Below are 22,152 nucleotides of genomic sequence, written 5' to 3' on the forward strand. Positions count from 1 at the left end.
ACCCCCAGGGCCGTCAGCACCTACACTGTACCCCCAGGGCCGCCAGCACCCACACTGTACCCCCAGGGCCGTCAGCGCCCAAACTGCACCCCCAGGGCCGTCAGCGCCCACACTGTACCCCCAGGGCCGCCAGCGCCCCCACTGCACCCCCGGGGCCGCCAGCACCCACACTGTACCCCCAGGGCCTTCAGCACCCACACTGTACCCCCAGCACCCACACTGTACCCCCAGCACCCACACTGTACCCCCAGCGCCCACACTGTACCCCCAGGGCCGTCAGCACCCACACTGTACCCCCAGGGCCGTCAGCACCCACACTGTACCCCCGGGGCCGCCAGCACCTACACTGCACCCCCAGGGCCGTCAGCGCCCACACTGTACCCCCAGGGCCGTCAGCACCCACACTGTACCCCCAGCACCCACACTGTACCCCCAGGGCCAACACTGCACCCCCAGGGCCGTCAGCGCCCACACTGTACCCCCAGGGCCGTCAGCACCCACACTGCACCCCCAGGGCCGTCAGCACCCACACTGCACCCCCAGCACCCACACTGCACCCCCAGGGCTGTCAGCACCCACACTGCACCCCCAGGGCCGTCAGCACCCACACTGCACCCCCAGCACCCACACTGCACCCCCAGGGCTGTCAGCACCCACACTGCACCCCCAGCACCCACACTGCACCCCCAGGGCTGTCAGCACCCACACTGCCCCCCCAGCACCCACACTGCACCCCCAGGGCCGTCAGCGCCCACACTGTACCCCCAGGGCCCACACTGCACCCCCAGGTCCGTCAGCACCCACACTGTACCCCCAGGGCCGTCAGCGCCCACACTGTACCCCCAGGGCCGTCAGCGCCCACACTGTACCCCCGGGGCCGCCAGCGCCCACACTGTACCCCCAGGGCCGTCAGCACCCACACTGCACCCCCAGCACCCACACTGCACCCCCAGGGCTGTCAGCGCCCACACTGTACCCCCAGGGCCGTCAGCGCCCACACTGTACCCCCAGGGCCGTCAGCACCCACACTGCACCCCCAGGGCCGTCAGCACCCACACTGTACCCCCAGGGCCCACACTGTACCCCCAGGGCCGTCAGCGCCCACACTGTACCCCCAGGGCCGTCAGCACCCACACTGTACCCCCAGCACCCACACTGCACCCCCAGGGCCGTCAGCGCCCACACTGTACCTGCGTTCATGTACCTGCGTGTTGTGTGTATATACAACCTGCCTGACCCACACACCCACCATGGCTCCTGTAGCATGCACTGCCTGCAATGTGCATATGGATCTTCCCCCATCTACACATTACTCCCAACATCCATTTCACTCTGCACAGAATACACGATGTAGAAATGCTGCCCGCACCATAAACATAGGCGCGCATTGCGACTTATAAACATACAGGAGCTGCCCACAGGCCTCACAGCAGGAACTGTACAAGACACCCAGACTATTGTTTCTTCATTGGTTCATGGGATGGGCGCTTTGCTGATTCAGCCCAGTAATCATTCCCCGTTCCCCATTGCCCCTTCAGAAGGTGGTGGTGAGCCGCCTTCCTGAACCGTTGCAGTCCTGGTGCTGTAGGTACATCCACAGTGCTGTGAGGGAGTTGACCGTGGCTCTATTATAATGAACAGTTTGGTTTATAAGTGACCGTTCTGTTTTCAAGCCTCACTTCACTGTGTTACTGACTTTGCTTGATTCAGTTAGATGATTTTAAAAAAACCCTGCCAATAGAGGACTTGCCACAATAAAGAGTAGACCCCCCGATACATGACGATAACTATACTGAATCTTACGTAGAAACACAGAAAATAGAGCAGGAGGCCATTCGGCCCATTGAGTCTGCACCGACCCTCTGAAAGAGCTCGGCCCCTAGGCACATTACCACACTCCCCCGTCCCATCCCCATAACCACACCCAACCTACACATCTTTTGGGCACTGAGGGCAATTTATCACGGCCAATCCACCTGGCCCGCACATCTTTGGACTGTGGGAGGAAACCGGAGCACCCGGAGGAAACCCATGCAGACACAGGAAGTACGTGCAGACTCCACACAGCTGTTGCTTTTGGCTCTTTTGCCAATTACTTTAAGTCTATCCCTACGGTTACCAAGGCCGCCCGATGGTTGCCAAGGCCACCCTCTGGTTACCAAGGCAATCCAACACTGCAAACAGCATCTCTTTATTTACTGTCTCAAAAACTCAAAAGGTTTTGAACACATCTAACCAATCTCCAAACAGATTGTGGGCGGGATTCCCCGCTGCCGACGCCGGTTTCGTAATCACTGATCGGGCGGAGAATCCCCTTTTCCCGACCTAATCGGGGGCAGCGCCCATTTTCAGATACTCCGCCCCCTCCAAAACGGCGTCATTGAGGAGTTCGCCGCGTGCTGATGGGACGGCCTCAGGTCGTTACCCTGATGGGCCGAGTTCCCAACCGCACGGTTGACTGATGGGGCGGGATTCTCCGCCCCCCCCGCCGGGTCGAAGAATCGGCGGATGGGGGTGGGGGGGGGGGGGCGTGAATCCTGCCCTGCCGCTCCGACGCCGGCTGCCGAATTCTCCGGCACCGGTTTCTTGGCGAGGGCGGGGATTGCGTCGGTCGGGGGCCGTTGGTAATGGTCGCACCCCCCCCCCCGGCGATTCTCCGGTCCCCGATGGGCCAAGCGGCCGCCCATGTCCGGCCAGTCCCGCCAGCATGAATTACACAAGGTTTGTACCGGTGGGACCTTGCTCTGAGGGCAGCCTGCGGAGTCCTCGGGGCGGCGTGGGGGCAACCGGCCCCAGGGGGGGACCCCACGGTAGCCTGGCCCGCGATCGGGGCCCACTGATCTGCGGGCGGCCGTGGGGCACTGTTTCCCTCCGCGCCGGCCGCTGCAAAGCTCCGCCATGGCGGCGCGGAGAAGAAACCCCCTGTGTGCATGTGCGCAGGATTCACACCAGCGGTTCTGGTAACACGTTGGTGCTTCTGCGCATGCGCCAACTCGCGCTGGCTGGCGGAGGCCCTTCGGCGCTGGTTGGCATGGCGCCAATCACTCCAGCGCCGGTCTAGCCCCCGAATGTGCGGAGGATTCCGCACCATTCGGGCGGCCCGAGGCCGGAGCGATTCACGCCGCTCTTTGGCGCCGGTGCAGCCCGCCTGCCGGGTACCGGAGAATCGCGCCCATGGTCTCAGTGGTCGGGATGCCAGTGTGGCAGCTGTGGACTGTCCAGCGCTGCCACAGTCGGGCAGGCACCGTGACGCTGGCTGGGGGTCTTCGGCGAGGGCTAGGGGGACTGGTGGGGGGTGGTAAGGGGGTGTCCCGGGGGGGCACTATCTGCCGGCGCCATGTACGGCGAGACCACTGCAGGTTGCCACTGTGCGCATGAACGGACTCGGACCCGGCAATTCTCAGGCCGTTTATTTCGCGACGGTCGTGCGTTTTACGTGGCGCGGCTGCTGGCCCCTCACCTGTCGGGGGGTCGGTACTGGAGTCTCACCGATTTTTTTCATCGTAAAACTAGACACTTCCTCTGAACATAACCTCAAAATCGGAGGATCCAGCCCAGTGTCTTTGAACTCTGAGCTGACTCATTCCTCATCTGCTCAGACAGATCAATCCCTCCTTTGGTTCCTTATCAATCTCCCCCGAATACCTCTCTCGGCATAGGGACGTTCATCGGTCATCACTCTTGATTTGAGCCAGTTCTCAGCTCCTGTTCAGCAACTGCTCCTGCCCACAGCTCAGCAGCCAGCCAGGGCGTGCCACCTTCTCACTGGACACCTGGCACTGCCCGCCCCTTCCTACCCTCTTCCTCTCCTCTGGGGCTCTGCATCACGGCAGAGTGATCGGCACCCGGGAACATAGGGCTCACCCCGGTGTGATCACAGCTCCTCCTCATTCTCAGCACCCGGAGCTCGCTTTTAAGCAACTGAGAGTCGTGATTGGGGGGGTGGGGGGGGGGTGTTGTGTGTGGGGGTCACCCAGGACATCTCGGAGCTCCCAAATTCCCAAATGGCTATTCCAGGTGAGGACTCTCAGACCTCCACGTTGTTTAAAATAAATCTCACTTCCTCAGAAACAATTTTTTCCCCCATTAAAAGCCAATTTAACGTGGCCAATCCATCTCCCCTTGCACATCTCTTTGGGTCGTGGGGGTGAGACCAACGCAGACACGGGAGAATGTGCAAACTCCACACCGACAGTTGTTAGTAACCCTTTTTACCCCCATATCGGCTTTCTACTCAAATCGATTCAATTTAAACCTAATAATAATAATCTTTAGTGTCACAAGTAGGCTGCCATTAACACTGCAATGAAGTGACTGTGAAAAGCCCCTAGTCGCCACATTCCGGCACCTGTTCGGGTACACAGAGGGAGAATTGAGAACATCCAATTCACCTAACAGCACGTCTTTCGGGACTTGTGGGAGGAAACCGGGAGGAAACCCACGCAGACACGGGAAGAACGTACAGACTCCGCACAGACAGTGACCCAAGCCGAGAATCGAACCTGGGTCCCCAGAACTGTGAAAGAGCAGTGCTAACCACCGTGCTACCGTGAACCTTTTCAACGGAGATGTCTCGAATGAGTCCATTTGAATTTTACCCCTTCAGTTACCTCACTGTCACCCCCTGAAATTCTCACCCTCACCTCCTCCTCACAGTCTCCCAACTCTACTCATGAACACAGACAGTGGAGGCAACAGATTCTGGTGGTCAAAGCTCCCTTGCTGGGAAAGGGTCGGGTCGACAGGATGTTTGTTTCCCCACCCACTCATTTTGGGAAGGGATTGATTCCACTGTCCAAGTTGCTGTTTGTGTTTGTTGCAAAGGTGGCTGTCGATTTCAGCCCTGAAATTGCCCCGCTGCGCGCGCGCGTGTGTGTGTTTCAGTCCCTTACCTGAGGACACGGGGGTCGCTCTGGGCACCGCCGGCATCGGGGAAGCACTGCCCAGGAGGGTGGGGGAGCCAACTTCCCACAACTTGCCAACTTCTGCCCAAACTTCAGGGCCACCGTGTCACTGCTGAGCGGACACCCCGCAAACAAACAACCGACTCCAGGCCGCCAGGGAAAAAAAAATCCCCGGAAGTTAATTCACATGAAACAGAGAGAGAGAGAGAGACAAACTAGAGAGAAAAAAACTTTATGGAAAGTTCCGCCACACTTTTCGAGGCTCCTCTAGGTCCTAACGCCCCCTCACTACATCAACACCATTCCTCCCTCAGAAGGTCTTGCTGAACAATTGCATCATTTACATAAAGAACAGAGAATTGTGCAGCACAGCACAAGCCCTTCAACCCTCGATGTTGTGCCCAACTAGTCTGAGACTAAGATCAAAAGGGCAGCACGGTAGCATTGTGGATAGCACAATCGCTTCACAGCTCCATGATCCCAGGTTCGATTCCGGCTTGGGTCACTGTCTGTGCGGAGTCTGCACATCCTCCCCGTGTGCGTGGGTTCCCTCCGGGTGCTCCGGTTTCCTCCCACAGTCCAAAGATGTGCAGGTTAGGTGGATTGGCCATGATAAATTGCCCTTAGTGTCCAAAATTGCCCTTAGTGTTGGGTGGGGTTGCTGGGTTATGGGGATAGGGTGGAGGTGTTAACCTTGGGTAGTGTGCTCTTTCCAGGAGTTGGTGCAGACTCAATGGGCCGAATGGCCTCCTTCTGCACTGTAAATTCTATGTAAATCAACCTACTCCCAGTCATTCTAGTGCACTCCATGTGCCTATCCAATAACCGCTTGAAAGTTCCTAAAGTGTCCGACTCCACTACCATAGCTGGGAGTGCGTTCCACGCCCCAACCACTCTCTGAGTAACAAACCTACCTCAGACATCCCTCCTATATCTCCCACCCCGAAGCTTACAGTTATTGCCCCTTACAGCTACATCCTCCCGAGGAAATAGTCTCTGAACATCCACTCTATCTATCCCTCTCATCATCTTATACACCTCAATTAAGTCACCTCTCATCCTCCTTCGCTCCAATGAGAAAAGCCCTAGCTCCCTCAACCTTTCCTCATAAGACCTACCCTCCAATCCAGGCAGCATCCTGGTAAATCTCCTTTGCACCCTTTCCAATGCTTCCACATCCTTCCTATAATGAGGTGACCAGAACTGCACGTAATACTCCAAATGTGGTCTAACCAGGGTCATGTACAGTTGCAGCATAACCTCACGGCTCTTAAACTCAACCCCCTGTTAATAAACGCTAACACACTATAGGCTTTCTTCACGGCTCTATCCACTTGGGTGGCAACTTTCAGAGATCTGTAGACATGAACCCCAAGATCGGTCTGCTCCTCCACATTCTTCAGAACTTTGCCGTTAACCCTGTAATCCACATTGACATGTATTGATAATTTAAAGAAAAAATCCCCAGCGAGAGTGTGACTGCATTTGGAACCTTTGAAAGCAGCAACAGGTTTGTTTGGCATCATTAGCTTTAGGGGGGCAGCTCCTTCATCAGGTGAGTGAGTTTCAAACTATCATTGTGGATAAGGATGAGAATCTGGTTTCTTACTGTAATATCCCGCGTGGGGCCCACGAGACGGGAATGCTTGTCTTCTCCGTGCTCCGTGCGGAGTCCGCCCCCCCCCCCCCTTGCTGGGGTGAGGTATCAGTTATCCAGTGTATATGAAGGACTGGTTAGATGAGGAGCGGTTGAGGACTCTGTACAGAACCTTAGTTAGGTCACATTTGGAGTATAGTGTTCAATTCTGGTCGCCACACTACCAGAAGGATGTGGAGGCCAAATCACTGAGTGTCTTTAAGGCAGAGATAGATAGGTTCTTGATTAATAAAGGGATATGGGGTTATGAGGAGAATGCTGTTTGTCATTTTTATAAATGACCTAGAGGAGGGCGCAGAAGGATGGGTGAGTAAATTTGCAGACGACACTAAAGTCGGTGGAGTTGTAGACAGTGCGGAAGGATGTTGCAGGTTACAGAGGGACATAGATAAGCTGCAGAGCTGGGCTGAGAGGTGGCAAATGGAGTTTAATGTGGAGAAGTGTGAGGTGATTCACTTTGGAAAGAATAACAGAAATGCGGAATATTTGGCTAATGGTAAAATTCTTGGTAGTGTGGATGAGCAGAGGGATCTCGGTGTCCATGTACATAGATCCCTGAAAGTTGCCACCCAGGTTGATAGGGTTGTGAAGAAGGCCTATGGTGTGTTGGCCTTTATTGGTAGAGGGATTGAGTTCCGGAGCCATGAGGTCATGTTGCAGTTGTACAAAACTCTAGTACGGCCGCATTTGGAGTATTGCGTACAGTTCTGGTCGCCTCATTATAGGAAGGACGTGGAAGCTTTGGAACGGGTGCAGAGGAAATTTACCAGGATGTTGCCTGGTATGGAGGGAAAATCTTATGAGGAAAGGCTGATGGACTTGAGGTTGTTTTCGTTAGAGAGAAGAAGGTTAAGAGGTGACTTAATAGAGGCATACAAAATGATCAGAGGGTTAGATAGGGTGGACAGCGAGAGCCTTCTCCTGCGGATGGAGGTGGCTAGCACGAGGGGACATAGCCTTAAATTGAGGGGTAATAGATATAGGACAGAGGTCAGAGGTGGGTTTTTTACGCAAAGAGTGGTGAGGCCGTGGAATGCCCTACCAGCAACAGTAGTGAACACGCCAACATTGAGGGCATTTAAAAGTTTATTGGATAAGCATATGGATGATAAGGGCATAGTGTAGGTTAGATGGCCTTTAGATTTATTCCATGTCGGTGCAACATCGAGGGCCGAAGGGCCTGTACTGCGCTGTATCGTTCTATGTTCTATGTTCTAATGGGCAGCACGGTAGCATTGTGGATAGCACAATTGCTTCACAGCTCCAGAGTCCCAGGTTTGATTCCCGGCTTGGGTCACTGTCTGTGCGGAGTCTGCACATCCTCCCCGTGTGTGCGTGGGTTTCCTCTGGGTGCTCTGGTTTCCTCCCACAGTCCAAAGATGTGCAGGTTAGGTGGATTGGCCATGATAAATTGCCCTTAGTGTCCAAAATTGCCCTTAGTGTTGGGTGGGGTTACTGGGTTATGGGGATAGGGTGGAGGTGTTGACCTTGGGTAAGGTGTTCTTTCCAAGAGCCGTTGCAGACTCGATGGGCCGCATGGCCTCCTTCTGCACTGTAAATTCTATGAATGGGGATGAGAAAAATAACAGCCATGATCGAATGGTAGAGCACTCTCAATGGGCCGAATGGCCTAATTCGGCTCCTATATCTTATGGTCTTAGTGTACCAGGCATTCAATGACACTGAGAGGATGAAATAATGAAGTAATGGACTAATGAAGGCAAGCATGCCGTATGCCTTCTTGACTACCTTCTCCACCTGTGGTGCCCCTTTCAGTGACCTGTGGACCTGTTCACCTAGATCTCTCTGACTGTCAATACTCTTGAGGGTTCTACCATTCACTGTATATTCCCTACCTGCATTAGACCTTCCAAAATACATTACCTCACATTTGTCCGGATTAAACTCCATCTGCCATCTCTCCGCCCAAGTCTCCAAACGATCTAAATCCTGCTGTATCCACTGACAGTCCTCATCGCAATCTGCAATTCCACTAACCTTTGTGTCGTCTGCAAACTTACTAATCAGACCAGTTACATTTTCCTCCAAATCATTTATAGATACTACGAACAGCAAAGGTCCCAGCACTGATCCCTGAGGAACACCATTAGTCACAGCCCTCCAATTAGAAAAGCACCCTTCCATTGCTACTCTCTGGCTTCTATGACCTAGCCAGTTCTGTATCCACCTTGCCAGCTCACCTCTGATCCTGTGTGACTTCACCTTTTGTACCAGTCTGCCATGAGGGACCTTTTCAAAGGCCTTACTGAAGTCCATATAGACAACATCCACTGCCCTACCTGCATCAATCACCTTTGTGACCTCTTCAAAAAACTCTACCAAGTTAGTGAGACATGACCTCCCCTTCACAAATCGTGCTGCCTCTCGCTAATTCATCCATTTGCTTCCAAATGGGAGTAGATCCTGCCACGAAGAATTCTCTCCAGTAATTTCCCTACCATTGACGTGAGGCTCACCAGCCTGTAGTTCCCTGGATTATCCTTGCTACCCTTCTTAAACAAAGTAACAACATTGGCTACTCTCCAGTCCTCCGGGACATCACCTGAAGACATGGTATGACTTCACATTCCAGATATGTCCTCTACAGTTGAGCCGTGGACTGTGTGCGCTTGAAGTCACCTTTGCTTTGTACCAGGGCTGAATCTGGACACAGCAATACCCCACAAGGAGCGAATTGAATCAAAGAACCTGGTCGATCCATTTAGCTGATGTTCGTTTTCTGGCTGTGGGGGTAAATGTTGGCTAGGATACCATAGAATCCACAAAATGGAATCTGGCCAACATTTATCCCTTCAGCCAAAAGAGGACATCACCGAAACGGATTGAGCGGATACCCTGGAGAACTCTGAGCATAGAAATTGTGCCAAGGGCTCTTTTATGCTGGGAGGGCAGACGGGGCCTCAATTTCTTGTCTCGTCAAAAGACGGCCTTTCTAACAGTGCTGCACTCTCTCTCAGGGGCGCGCTGACGTTCCCGAGGTGGGACTTGAACCCATGACCTTCAGGTGAGAGTGTTGCCAGTAAGTCAAGGCCGACATCATTTAATGATAACCTTCTTGCCCGAAGGGAATGGCACCCACATTCCCGCTTTGCGTTTGCTGAGGACAGTGATTATCAAACATTCATGTTTGCGGACTAATTCAGCCGGTTAACGGACACCATGGATCACCAGCCAGCCACACTCCACCCTCTTTCACCTAATCACCGCAAGGTCAATCATCAGAATGATCAAACTGGTGCATTCTCCACACCTCTACCAATCAGAGCCCACTTGCCAACCAATCAGCACTCTCTTACCATGAAGTGTAAATTGTTGTCCCCTTTAAATTTGGTTTCCTTGCGAACTGGCCTGATAAGTGCGAGACGAAAAGCTTCGACATGCCTCTTTTTTCAGCGAATTAATGGGAAATGATGCAAACTATAAATATTTCACTGCTTTTTAAATGTGATAGGTTTATGAGCATTAATTTTTTTGAAGTTAAATATCGTAAGTGAATTATTAAATCGAGTCAGAAACGAAAGTGTCGCTATTTTCACATTTTAAACATCATTCGTACAAGAGAAAACATTTATTTGGAACAACCTAAACCTCGTGCTTGAAAGCTTCCTGTCGCTCCCACAGAAGCCGGTCTGATTCTGCGATATCATGTGACTGATGATGGTGAGGTTTCTGGCCTGTCCCCTTGTACAGCCTCAGCTAGGGTTTGCGCGTTTTCTCACCTGAAGGTCATGGGTTCAAGTCCCACCTCGGGAACGTCAGCGCGCCCCTGGGAGAAAGTGGCACATTGTTGGAAAGGCCGTCTTTTGACGAGACAAGAAACTGGGGCCCCGCCTGCCCTCCCAGCATAAAAGAGCACCTGTTTTGCACATGCATTTTTGGACCAAACCGTAGTCTCCACATGCAGGACCATTGTGGTTGACCTGTGGTCCACGGGCTACGCTTCAAGAACCACTGGCCTAGTACTGTGTGGTCCGAGATGCACCACTGTCAGCTCAGTGAGTACAGCACAGGCCGATCAGAGGTCATCCACTCTCTGGAAAATGCCCTCCTCGTCCTTCGGAACAGTCACTCGGAATTATATGGAGTCACGAGAGAAAGATAGATGAGAAGGCGAAGGGATAGAAGGATATGTTGATGGGCTGGTAAAGTCCCTATCTGGTTCACAAATAAAATCTGCCGTCCTTACCCAGTCTAGCCCACATGTGACTCCAGATCAGGGCAATGTGATTGACTCTTAATTGTCCTCTGAAATGGCCTCACAGGCCACTCAGTTCAAGGGCAATTAAGTCCGGGGCACAAATGCTGACCCAGCCAGCGATGTCCAGATCCTATGAATGACATAAATGGGCGGCACGGCAGCACAGTGGTTAGCACTGTTGCGTCACAGCGCCCGGGACCCGGGTTCTATTCCCGGCTTGGGTCACTGTCTGTGCGGAGCCTGCACGTTCTCCCCGTGTCTGCGTGGGTTTCCTCCGGGTGCTCCGCTTTCCTCCCACAAGCCCCGAAAGACGTGCTTGTTAGGTGAATTGGACATTCTGAATTCTCCCTCCGTGTACCCGAACAGGCGCCAGAGTGTGGTGACTAGGGGATTTCCACAGTAACTTCATCGCAGTGTTCATGTAAGCTCACTTGTGACGATAAAGATTGTTATTACAAAGAAAATAATGCTCATTTTCTTTCTTGGAGTAGGATTTATATGATCGTGGGTTTTCTTTTTTTTTTGCGATATTGTACTAATAGTTTTCTGGGATGTTTGATGTTGATGTCGTGTTGGTTATAAATGAAAATTTTCAATAAAAATATTTTTAAAAAACAGAAAATAATGCTCGTGCATAAACACCAGCAGATACTGTCCCCTTAGGCCTCACGGTAGCATGGTGGTTAGCATCAATGCTTCACAGCTCCAGGGTCCCAGGTTCGATTCCCGGCTGGGCCACTGTCTGTGTGGAGTCTGCACGTCCTCCCCATGTGTGCGTGGGTTTCCTCCGGGTGCTCCGGTTTCCTCCCACAGTCCAAAGATGTGCGGGTTAGGTGGATTGGCCATGATAAATTGCCCGTAGTGTAAGGTTAATGGGGGGATTAGGGTTACATGGGTTTAAGTAGGGTGATCATTGCTCGGCACAACATCGAGGGCCGAAGGGCCTGTTCTGTGCTGTACTGTTCTAGAATTCTAGAATACTGTTGGGCCGAATGGTCAGTTTCTCTACTGTAAATAGTTTGGCTAGAATTCTCTTGCGATTCGCTGTTTGCGCTGGCAGCGCTCCTTCGCCCGCCGGTCTCCCGGTGGAGTGGCGGTGACCTCAATAGGAACTCCCACTGACAAGCAACGGGAAGAGGGAATCCCGCCACCAGGGAACGGAACGCCGCCATGAAGCACACGGCTGGGGGACTGGAGAATCCCACTCTTTCTGAACACATGGAAGCCATTCATCCCCTCACACCTATGTTGGTTTGTAAGGAGCTGCTTGAAGTGTTGGGCACTGTGGAATTGTGAAGCAAACCTATGCCTCCAACACTGAAGAAGGTTCAACACTTTTTTATTAACTACTTATAAAATAATAGACATACGATAACTGTGGGTCTACACGATGCTAGTTTAACTAGAGACCTGTGCCTGTCCGAACCAGTTGAATCTCAGCACGTGGTGAGAGTCTGTACTGTACTTGATGAGCTCTTGTGCTTCTGAGAGGCAGCACCCAGAATGAACGGGAAAAGTAATGCCCTCTGCCTTTGTCGTACGTGTGTTCTAACTGGTGATTGGCTGCGGTGTTTGTACATGTTGATTGGTCCTAGTGTATGTCCCTCAATGTGTGTCTGCACCATGATATATTGGTGTATATTATGTCACTGCCAATTCCCTTCACCCCACTGCTCATCCCAAGTTTAAATCCAATCTCTTCTTGAAATGTCCTGTTCACCGTCAATTTGCTTCAGCTACCCTTTGAGTCAGATCGCAACAGCTCGCTGCGCGTGGAAAAGAAATTCACCTCGTCAGGAACAAACGGTTTGTAAATGCCGGAAGAGGGTTGAGTGTCACCAGGAATTTGAAGGATTTGATCGAGCACGGTTCGGAACAAAAAGAGAGGTTACAAAGTTTTCCCTCGACTTCTTTGTGATCTGGGAAAGAATGACAGGCAGCCAGTGGAGTACATCAGAAGGTGACATCTCTGTTATAGTGCGGAACCGTCTCAGCGGGACACTTCGGAAAATTCATTTACGGGATGTGGGTGTCGCTGGGCCAGCATTTATTGGCCATCCATAATTTCCCTTGAGAAGGTGGTGGTGAGCTGCCTTCTCGAACCGCTGCCGTCCATATGGTGTAGGTACACCCACTGTGCTGTTAGGGAGGGAGTTCCAGGATTTTGACCCAGCGACGGTGAAGGGATGGCCGATGGGGGCGCACGGTGGCGCAGTGGTTAGCACTGCTGCTTCACGACGTCGTGGACCCGGGTTCGATCCCGGACCCGGATCACTGTCCGTGTGGAGTTTGCACATTCTCCCCGTGTCTGCGTGGGTCTCACCCCCACAACCCAAAGATGTGCAGGATAGGTGGATTGGCCACGCTAAATAGCCCCTTACTAAATTGGGTACTTAATTCTTATTTTAAAAAGTAACGGCCGATATATTTTCACGTCGGGGTGGTGAGTGGAGGGGAACTCCCAGGTGGTGGTGTTCCCAGGTTTCTGCTGCCCTTGTCCTTCTAGATAGTGGTGGCAGTGGTCTAGAAAGGTGCTACCTATGGAGCCTTGGTGGTGCCATCAAGCAGACTGCATTGTTCTGGATGGTGTTGAGCTTCTGGAGTGTTATTGGAGATGCGCTCACCCAGGCAAGTGGAGAGTATTCCATCACACTCCTGACTTGTGTCCTTGTACATGGTGAACAGGCTTTGGGGGAAGTCAGGAGGTGAGTTACTCGCTGCAGAATTCCCAGTCTCTGACCTGCTCTTGTAGCCGCAGCTTAGATATGGCTAGTCCAGTTCAGTTTGTGGTCACTAGTAACCCCGAGGCTGTTAATAGACCGGGTGGGGTGGTTAGAAGCAGGAGTTCTTGCGATTAAACCTCCAAGAATACATCTGACCTGTGTTGTCATGGCAAACAGTTAATGCACCCCGATCATCAACGGCGATTGCCCACATTTTTTGATGTGAATCTTTACAGAATTTACAGTGCAGAAGGAGGCCATTCGGCCCATCGAGTCTGCACCGGCCCTTACATTTCATAGAATTTACAGTGCAGAAGGAGGCCATTCGGCCCATCGAGTCTGCACCAGCTCTTGGAAAGAGCACCCTACCCAAGGTTAACACCTCCACCCTATCCCCATAACCCAGTAACCCCACCCAACACGAAGGGCACTTTTGGACACTAAGGGGCAATTTATCATGGCCAATCCACCTAACCTGCACATCTTTGGACTGTGGGAGGAAACCGGAGCACCCGGAGGAAACCCACGCAGACACGGGGAGGATGTGCAGACTCCGCACAGACAGTGACACAAGCCGGAATCGAACCTGGGACCCTGGAGCTGTGAAGCGATTGTGCTATCCACAATGCTACAGTGCACCCTAAAGAGCAACCTACTCAAGCCCACGTATCTACACTATCCCCGTAACCCAATAACCCCCACTTAAGCTGTTTGGACACGAAGGGCAATTTAGCATGGCCAATCCACCTAACCTGCACATCTTTGGACTGTGGGAGGAAACCGGAGCACCCGGAGGAAACCCACGCAGACACGGGGAGGACGTGCAGACTCAGCACAGACAGTGACCCAAGCCGGGAATCGTACCTGGGACCCTGGAGCTGTGAAGCAACTGTGCTCACCACTATGCTACCATGCTGCCCTAACGGACGGCATGGTGACGCAGTGGTTAGCACTTCTGGTCTCACGGCGCCGAGGTCCCAGGTTCGATCCTGGCTCTGGGTCACTGTCCGTGTGGAGTTTGCACATTCTCCCCGTGTCTGCGTGAGTCTCACCCCCGCATCCCAAAGATGTTCAGGTTAGGTGGATTGGCCTTGCTAAATTGCCCCTTAATTGGGAAAAAAAAGAATTGGGTGCTCTAAATTTATCAAAAAAAAAGAATAGTCTGCCGACCAACAGGTCAAATTTGGGGAAATCCCCTTCACACAGGCTTCAACCCTCCCCTTACATAACATATAACCTTATTTCTCACATGTAACACCAATCTGTATGACCTCACCTTTCTCGGTATCGAATGCTGTTTGTCGACAGGTTTCACCCATTTCTCGTCCTTGAGTCACAAAGGTCGTGAGTTCAGGTCCACTCCGGAGATTCAGGTACATAATTTATAATGATCTTTATTGTCACAAGTAGGCTTACATTAACACTGCAATGAAGTTACTGTGAAAAGCCCCTAGTCGTCACATTCCGGCGCCTGTTCGGGTACGCAGAGGGAGAATTCAGAACGTCCAAATGACCTAACAAGCACGTCTTTCGGGACTTGTGGGAGGAAACCGGAGCACCCGGAGGAAACCTACGCAGACACGGGGAGAACGTGCAGACTCCGCACGGACAGTCACCCAAGCCGGGAATCGAACCTGGGTCCCTGGAGCTGCGAGGCAACAGTGCTAGCCCCTGTGCAAGCGTGCTGCCTAGCACCCAGCCTGACATTTCCAATGTAGGACTAAAGGAGTGCTGCGCTGCCAGAGGTGCTGTCTGTCGGACTATATGAAAAAAAACATTCCCGCCTGTTATTTAACATCTGGGACACATTTACATAGAATTTTACATAGAATTTACAGTGCAGAAGGAGGCCATTCGGTCCATCGAGTCTGCACCGGCTCTTGGAAAGAGCACCCTACCCAAGGTCAACACCTCCACCCTATCCCCTTAACCCAGTAACCCCACCCAACACTAAGGGCAATTTTGGAAACTAAGGTCAATTTAGCGTGGCCAATCACCCTAACCTGCACATCTTTGGACTGTGGGAGTGTGGTGATATGATTTGCCATTGGGGCAGAACACCGGCTTACCATTGGCCCTGGTCGGTCATGTGCCTCTTGACCGATTGGTCGAGAGGCTGAGTTAACCACGCCTCCTTGCCGAGGTATAAATAGTCAAACGCCCAGCGGTCGTCCATTTTATTGTAGACGACCGCAGGGCTAAGTTCTAGTTTATTAAAGCCTAACTTTTGTAAAGCAACTCGTCTCTCGTACAATTGATGGCCCATCAGGGAGGAAACCGGAGCACCCGGAGGAAACCCACACACACACGGGGAGGATGTGCAGACTCCGCACAGACAGTGACCCAAGCCGGAATCGAACCTGGGACCCTGGAGCTGTCAAGCGATTGTGCTATCCACAATGCTACCGTGCTGCCCTGTTTAATCACACTGGCATTCAATAAGGAGCATATAGATATTCACCTTTCTGCAGCGGCTCTTGTGGTGCGGTGAGTAGCGTCGCTGCCCCTGGACAAGAAGCCCCAGATTCTAGTCTGACCCCAGGACTAGGTGGGCAAGGAAGGTGCGTTATAACCCGGCCAAACAGATTGAGTGTCAACGTGTAAATGCCCCAACACATCAATGGCAGGCAGTAAGAGTGGTCAGCCATGGAATGGGAATAATACTGGCACCTCCACCATCACGGCCCATTCCAGGCTACAACACACAGGGGAAAGTGCCCGTTGCCACAGCAACTCAGACTCTCTGAGTGAATGTGACACACCACCATTCACGTTTTAAGAGGCTGCGATTCCTCCCCCTCAATCTGTTCCTCAACTTTATTCCTCTCTGTTCCGCTACTCAATTACATGTATACTCTCAACTTTTAGTTCCCTGTCTAATTCTTTACCTCTGCGTAAAATGACTTTGTCTTTTTTAAATTTACTTACCCACCCTGGCTGATTTAGGCTTTGAGCCTCTCACAGTCCTGACATCTTCCTCTCCATCACACATGAAACAAGGAACTGAGGGCACTATTGTTAAGTTTGCAGATGATACAGAGATATATGGGGGGGGGGGGGACAGGTTGTGTTGATGAAGCAGGGGTTCTGCAGAAGGACTTGGACAGGCGAGGAGAGCGGGCAAAGAAGCGGCAGATGGAATACAATGTGGAAAAAGTGTGAGGTTACGCACTTTGGAAGGAAGAATGGAGGCCTAGACTATTTTCTAAATGGGGAAAGGCTTCAGAAATCAGAAGCACAAAGGGACTTAGGAGTCCTTGTTCAAGATTCTCTTTTTAAAAAATAAATTTAGAGCACCCAATTATTTTTTTCCAATTAAGGGGCAATTTAGCATGGTCAATCCACCTACGCAGCACATCTTTGGGTTGTGGAGGTGAAACCCACGCAGACACGGGGAGAATGTGCAAACACCACACGGACAGTGATTCAGGGCCGGGATTGAACCTGGATCCTCAGCACCGTAGGCAGCAGTGCTAACCACTGTGCCACCTTACCGCCTAGTACAAGATTGTCATAGAATTAACAGGCAGAAGGAGGCCATTTGGCCCATCGAGTCTGCACCGGCTCTTGGAAAGAGCACCCTACCCAAGGTCAACACCTCCACCCTATCCCCATAACCCAGTAACCCACCCAACACTAAGGGCAATTTTGGACACTAAGGGCAATTTAGCATGGCCAATCCACCTAACCTTGTCTTAAGGTTAACCTGCAGGTTCAGTCGGCAGTTAAGGAGGCAAATGCGATGCTAGCATTCATGTCGAGAGGGCTAGAATACAAGAGCAGGGATGTGCTTCTGAGGTTGTATAAGGCTCTGGTCAGTCCCCATTTGGAGTAGCGTGAGCAGTTTTGGGCCCTGTATCCAAGGAAGGATGTGCTGGCCTTGGTAAAGTGCCCAGAGGAGGTTCACAAGAATGATCCCCAGAATAAAAGACTTGTCGTATGAGGAACGGTTGAGGACTCTGGGTCTGTACTCGATGGGAGTTTAGAAGAATGAGGGGGGACCTTAATGAAACTTACAGGGTACTGCCAGGCCTGGATAGAGTGGACCTGGAGAAGATATTTCCACCAGTTGGAGAAAGTCGAACCCGAGGACACAGCCTCAGACTAAAGGGACGATCCTTTAAAACAGAGATGAGGAGGAATTTCTTCAGCCAGAGGGTGGTGAATCTGTGGAACTCTTTGCCGCAGAAGGCTGTGGAGGCCAAATCACTGAGTGTCTTTAAGACAGAGATAGATAGGTTTTTGATAAGAATGGGGATGAGAAATATATCAGCCATGATTAAATGGGCAGAATTGATGGGCCGAATGATCCAATTCTTCTCCTATATCTTATGGTCTTGTGGTTTTATACTATTGTGGGGCCAGGGATCTCTGGCTAGCTCATTGTCCTCTTTAAATTGTCAGTATTTTACCTCTGGTCACCCTATTTGCATCTGCAGAAGAGGCAGCGGTGTAGTGATACTGTTGCTGGATTAGTAATCCAGTGGCCCAGAGTCAGGCCCTGGGGCCAGGGGTTCAAATTCCACCATGGCGGATGGTGGAATGTGAATTCAATATAAATCTGGAATGAAAAGTCTAAAGGTGACCAATAATAAAAACCAAATGATTCACTAATGTTCTTCAGGGAAGGAAATCTGCCGTCCTTGCCCGGTCTGGCCTACATGTGACTCCAGACCCACAGCAATGTGGTTGACTCTTAAATGCTCTCGGGCAATAAATGCTGGTCCAACCAGTGATGCCCACAGGCCATAAACGAATAAAAAGAAAATCTATCCAGCGTGTAGGGTTTTTTAGCTCTCACATCTGTCCTTGTCCTCTTCAGGCCTTCAGGTCTATTATTACCCACACTCCTCGGCTCTGTTACCCAGCAACCATTCTCAGGGGCTGGTTTAGCACACAGCTAAATCGCTGGCTTTGAAAGCAGACCAAGCAGGCCAGCAGCACGGTTCGATTCCCGTAACAGCCTCCCCGAACAGGCGCCGGAATGTGGCGGCTAGGGGCTTTTCACAGTAACTTCATTTGAAGCCTACTCGTGACAATAAGCGATTTTCATTCATTTCTCCCTCTCAATTGTTCACTTGCCAGCTTTCCAGTGCTCGGCCTTTGCTGGTTTCGTGCCTCTGTTCTATTTCGAGCTTTTTAACGGCTTTCAAACTGAAATGGTCAGATTCCCGCTCCAACTGGTTCTCTTCTGAGGCCGTTCCTCGGGATTGAGGGTGACTCCAGATCAATGGATTCCGAGGTAGGTGTAGAGTCCCGTGCCCGATCTGAAAACCCGGTCACGTGAGTTGCCAGGGTCGTGAGCTCAATCGCAGCCTTGATCTCACCTCTGCACAATCCTGACAAAATCTCTCGCTCTGCTCGGTGCCTCCCTCAGAATAAGTAAACTTGCTCAGAATATAAAAGCAGACAGTAAAAGTTTTTACAAATATATAAAACAAAAAAGAGTGGCTAAGGTAAATATTGGTCCTTTCGAGGATGAGAAGGGAGTTTTAATCATGGGAGATGAAGAAATGGCCGAGGAACTGAACAGGTTTTTTGGGTCGGTCTTTCATCATAGAATTTGCAGTGCAGAAGGAGGCCATTCGGCCCATCGAGTCTGCACCGGCTCTTGGAAAGAGCACCCTACCCAAGGTCAACACCTCCACCCTATCCCCATAACCCAGTAACCCCACCCAACACTAAGGGCAATTTTGGACACTAAGGGCAATTTATCATGGCCAATCCACCTAACCTGCACATCTTTGGACTTTGGTCTTGACAGTGGAAGACACAAATGACATGCCAGTGACTGATAGAAATGAGGCTATGACAGGAGAGGACCTTGAGAGGATTGTTATCACTAAGGAGGTAGTGATGGGCAAGCTAATGGGGCTAAAGGTAGACAAGTCTCCTGGCCCTGATGGAATGCATCCCAGAGTGCTAAAAGAGATGGCTAGGGAAATTGCAGATGCACTAGTGATGATTTACCAAAATTCATTAGACTCTGGGGTGGTCCCGGTGGATTGGAAATTAGCAAACGTGACACCACTGTTTAAAAAAGGAGGTAGGCAGAGAGCGGGAAATTATAGGCCAGTGAGTTTAACTTCGGTAGTAGGGAAGATGCTGGAATCTATCATCAAGGAAGAAATAGCGAGGCATCTGGATAAAAATTGTCCCATTGGGCAGACGCAGCATGGGTTCATAAAGGGCAGGTCGTGCCTAACTAATTTAGTGGAATTTTTTGAGGACATTACCAGTGCAGTAGATAACGGGGAACCAATGGATGTGGTACATCTGGATTTCCAGAAAGTCTTTGACAAGGTGCCACACAAAAGGTTGCTGCATAAGATAAAGATGCATGGCATTAAGGGTAAAGTAGAAAAACCCATTTGCTCAGAGAGAGAGCCGACAATGATCTGGAGCTGTTTCCGGGAGAGGGGCGCACACACAAACGTCATCTTACTTGTTGGAGTTCATCAAATGACGTTGGAGTGAGTTTGGTTTTGGACTGAAGGTTGGGCAGTTTCCCAACTGTTGTGTCAATAATCTCCGTGCCAGCGGGTGATTTGCTGGAGCGCGAGGAGCAGTAACAGAGTGAGGAAGATGGAGAAGGAGGGCTTGGTGCCAACAGCTAGAGAAAATAATTTTCCACACAGCGAGTGGTGGGGTCTGGAATGAAAGGCCTGGACGTGTGGTGGAGGCAGATTCAATCGAGGCATTCAAGAGGGGCCTGAATGATAATTTTGAACATAGAACATAGAGACATACAGCACAGAACAGGCCCTTCAGCCCACAATGTTGTGCCGAACCTTTGTCCGCGGTTAATCATAGATTATCATAGAATTTTGGACACTAAGGGCAATTTATCATGGCCAATCCACCCAACCTGCACATCTTTGGACTGTGGGAGGAAACCGGAGCACCCGGAGGAAACCCACGCACACACGGGGAGGATGTGCAGACTCCACACAGACAGTGACCCAAGCCGGAATCGAACCTGGGACCCTGGAGCTGTGAAGCAATTGTGCTATCCACAATGCTACCGTGCTGCCCTTAAGAACACATTAACCTACACTCCATTATTCTACCGTAATCCATGTACCTATCCAATAGCCGTTTGAAGGTCCCTAATGTTTCCGACTCAACTACTTCCACAGGCAGTGCATTCCATGCCCCCACTACTCTCTGGGTAAAGAACCTACCTCTGACATCCCCCCTATATCTTCCACCATTCACCTTAAATTTATGTCCCCTTGTAATGGTTTGTTCCACCCGGGGAAAAAGTCTCTGAGTGTCTACTCTATCTATTCCCCTGATCATCTTACAAACCTCCCGTTTAACGTGAAGTCCCGTTTCTGTGCTGTATTTGCTATGCTTTTCCATAGCATTTGAATAGGGGTACAGAGAAAAGGCAATGGATGGCAATAAATTTAGATGCTCATTTGGACAGACGGGGCAGACACATGGGCCGAATGGCCTCGTTGTAGGCCGTAACAATTCTGTGATCCTGTGAATACAGCCTTGTTTGACTCCAGCCTTCACTGTGCGGTGGTTCTGTTGATGAGAATCACATTTGCCTGTCATTGTGGAGTCGCTGTTCCTGTGCCAGCCTCCGCCTGGAGCACTGGTCATCGCTGTCACCTCAGCGCCAACTTCCCTAAGCATTGTGGTATCGGCCCTCCAACACACTACCTCCTACCCGGCTTGGAGGGCGAGATTGAAGGTTCCATACCACGTGGCATAGATCTGACAGGGCACCGTCAGGGTGGCCAGCTCTGATTGGACGTTTTCTCATAAGTATTCATCACCCCCAGTCTCCCGCCATTGGTTACCCATCACATCTGTCCTCACACTCAACGAACAGACACTTCCTGAGTCGATACAGTGAAACTCAACTTTGTCCCATCCCCAATTATTTTTAAGAAATAAAACTAAGTGTTCAAAGAAACACCACTCATGTGGAACACAATCGTTGCATTGGACTTGCTGGCCGTTTCTGTGCTGTACTTGCCATGCTTTTCCATAGAATCCCTACAGTGCAGAAGGAGGCCACTCAGCCCATCGGGTCTGTGCCGCCCCACCGAAAGAACACTTTACCAAGGCCCACTGCCTCACCCACCCTGCTCTATCCCCGGAAACTACCGTGCACGTCCCGTGGACACGAAGGGGCAATTTAGCCCCTAACCTGCACATCTTTGGACCGTGGGAGGAAACCGGAGCACCCGGAGGAAACCCACGCAGACACGGGGAGAACGTGCGGACTCCGCACCGACAGTGACCCGAGGCTGGAATTGAACCCGTGCCCCTGATGCTGTGAGGCAGCAGTGCTAACCACTGTGCCGCCATGCTTAATAGCCTAACGACTGCCCCCAGTCCACTCGCCTCGCTCGTATCAATGCCTGGGAGGTCAATCTGAAATTCACGGAGGCTTCGTGACAATCCTGGGGGCGGGGGGGGGGGGGGGGGGGGCAGTTAGGCAACCTGAGGCATGAGAGCGGATGAGTAAAATGGAGCCATAAACGGGGCAAGAAGGTGGGTCAGCTGCCACGCTCTGCAATGTTACTGTTGGGGAAATTGTCACCTTCATTTCAGGAAATTGATTGGATCGGGAGCGATGTTGGTCTCCCCCCCCCCCCCCCCAACCTAATTATTTTCTTAATTGGAGTC

The 22,152-nt window shown here is 51.5% G+C and overlaps 1 protein-coding gene across 4 annotated transcripts in view; it reads right to left on the reverse strand.

Moving 5' to 3' along the window:
• The window catches only part of malt3 (MALT paracaspase 3), a 242,432-nt gene that overhangs the window by 117,893 nt on the left and 102,387 nt on the right, over positions 1 to 22,152 (reverse strand). For 3 of the 4 annotated variants that reach the window (XR_005458688.1, XM_038784245.1, XM_038784244.1), the window contains exon 1: positions 4,893 to 5,072. The exons of the other annotated variant lie outside the window; for it this stretch is intronic. Coding sequence is in view for 2 of the 3 variants with exons in the window: in XM_038784245.1 (XP_038640173.1) it covers positions 4,893 to 4,929 (37 nt within the window). In the remaining variant the exon portion in view is untranslated. Of the gene's footprint in view, positions 1 to 4,892; positions 5,073 to 22,152 lie in introns of those variants that run through there. 4 annotated transcript variants of the gene reach the window in all.

The sequence above is a fragment of the Scyliorhinus canicula genome, chromosome 24 (genome assembly GCF_902713615.1).
Source record: "Scyliorhinus canicula chromosome 24, sScyCan1.1, whole genome shotgun sequence".
Taxonomy (NCBI): Eukaryota; Metazoa; Chordata; class Chondrichthyes; order Carcharhiniformes; family Scyliorhinidae; genus Scyliorhinus; species Scyliorhinus canicula.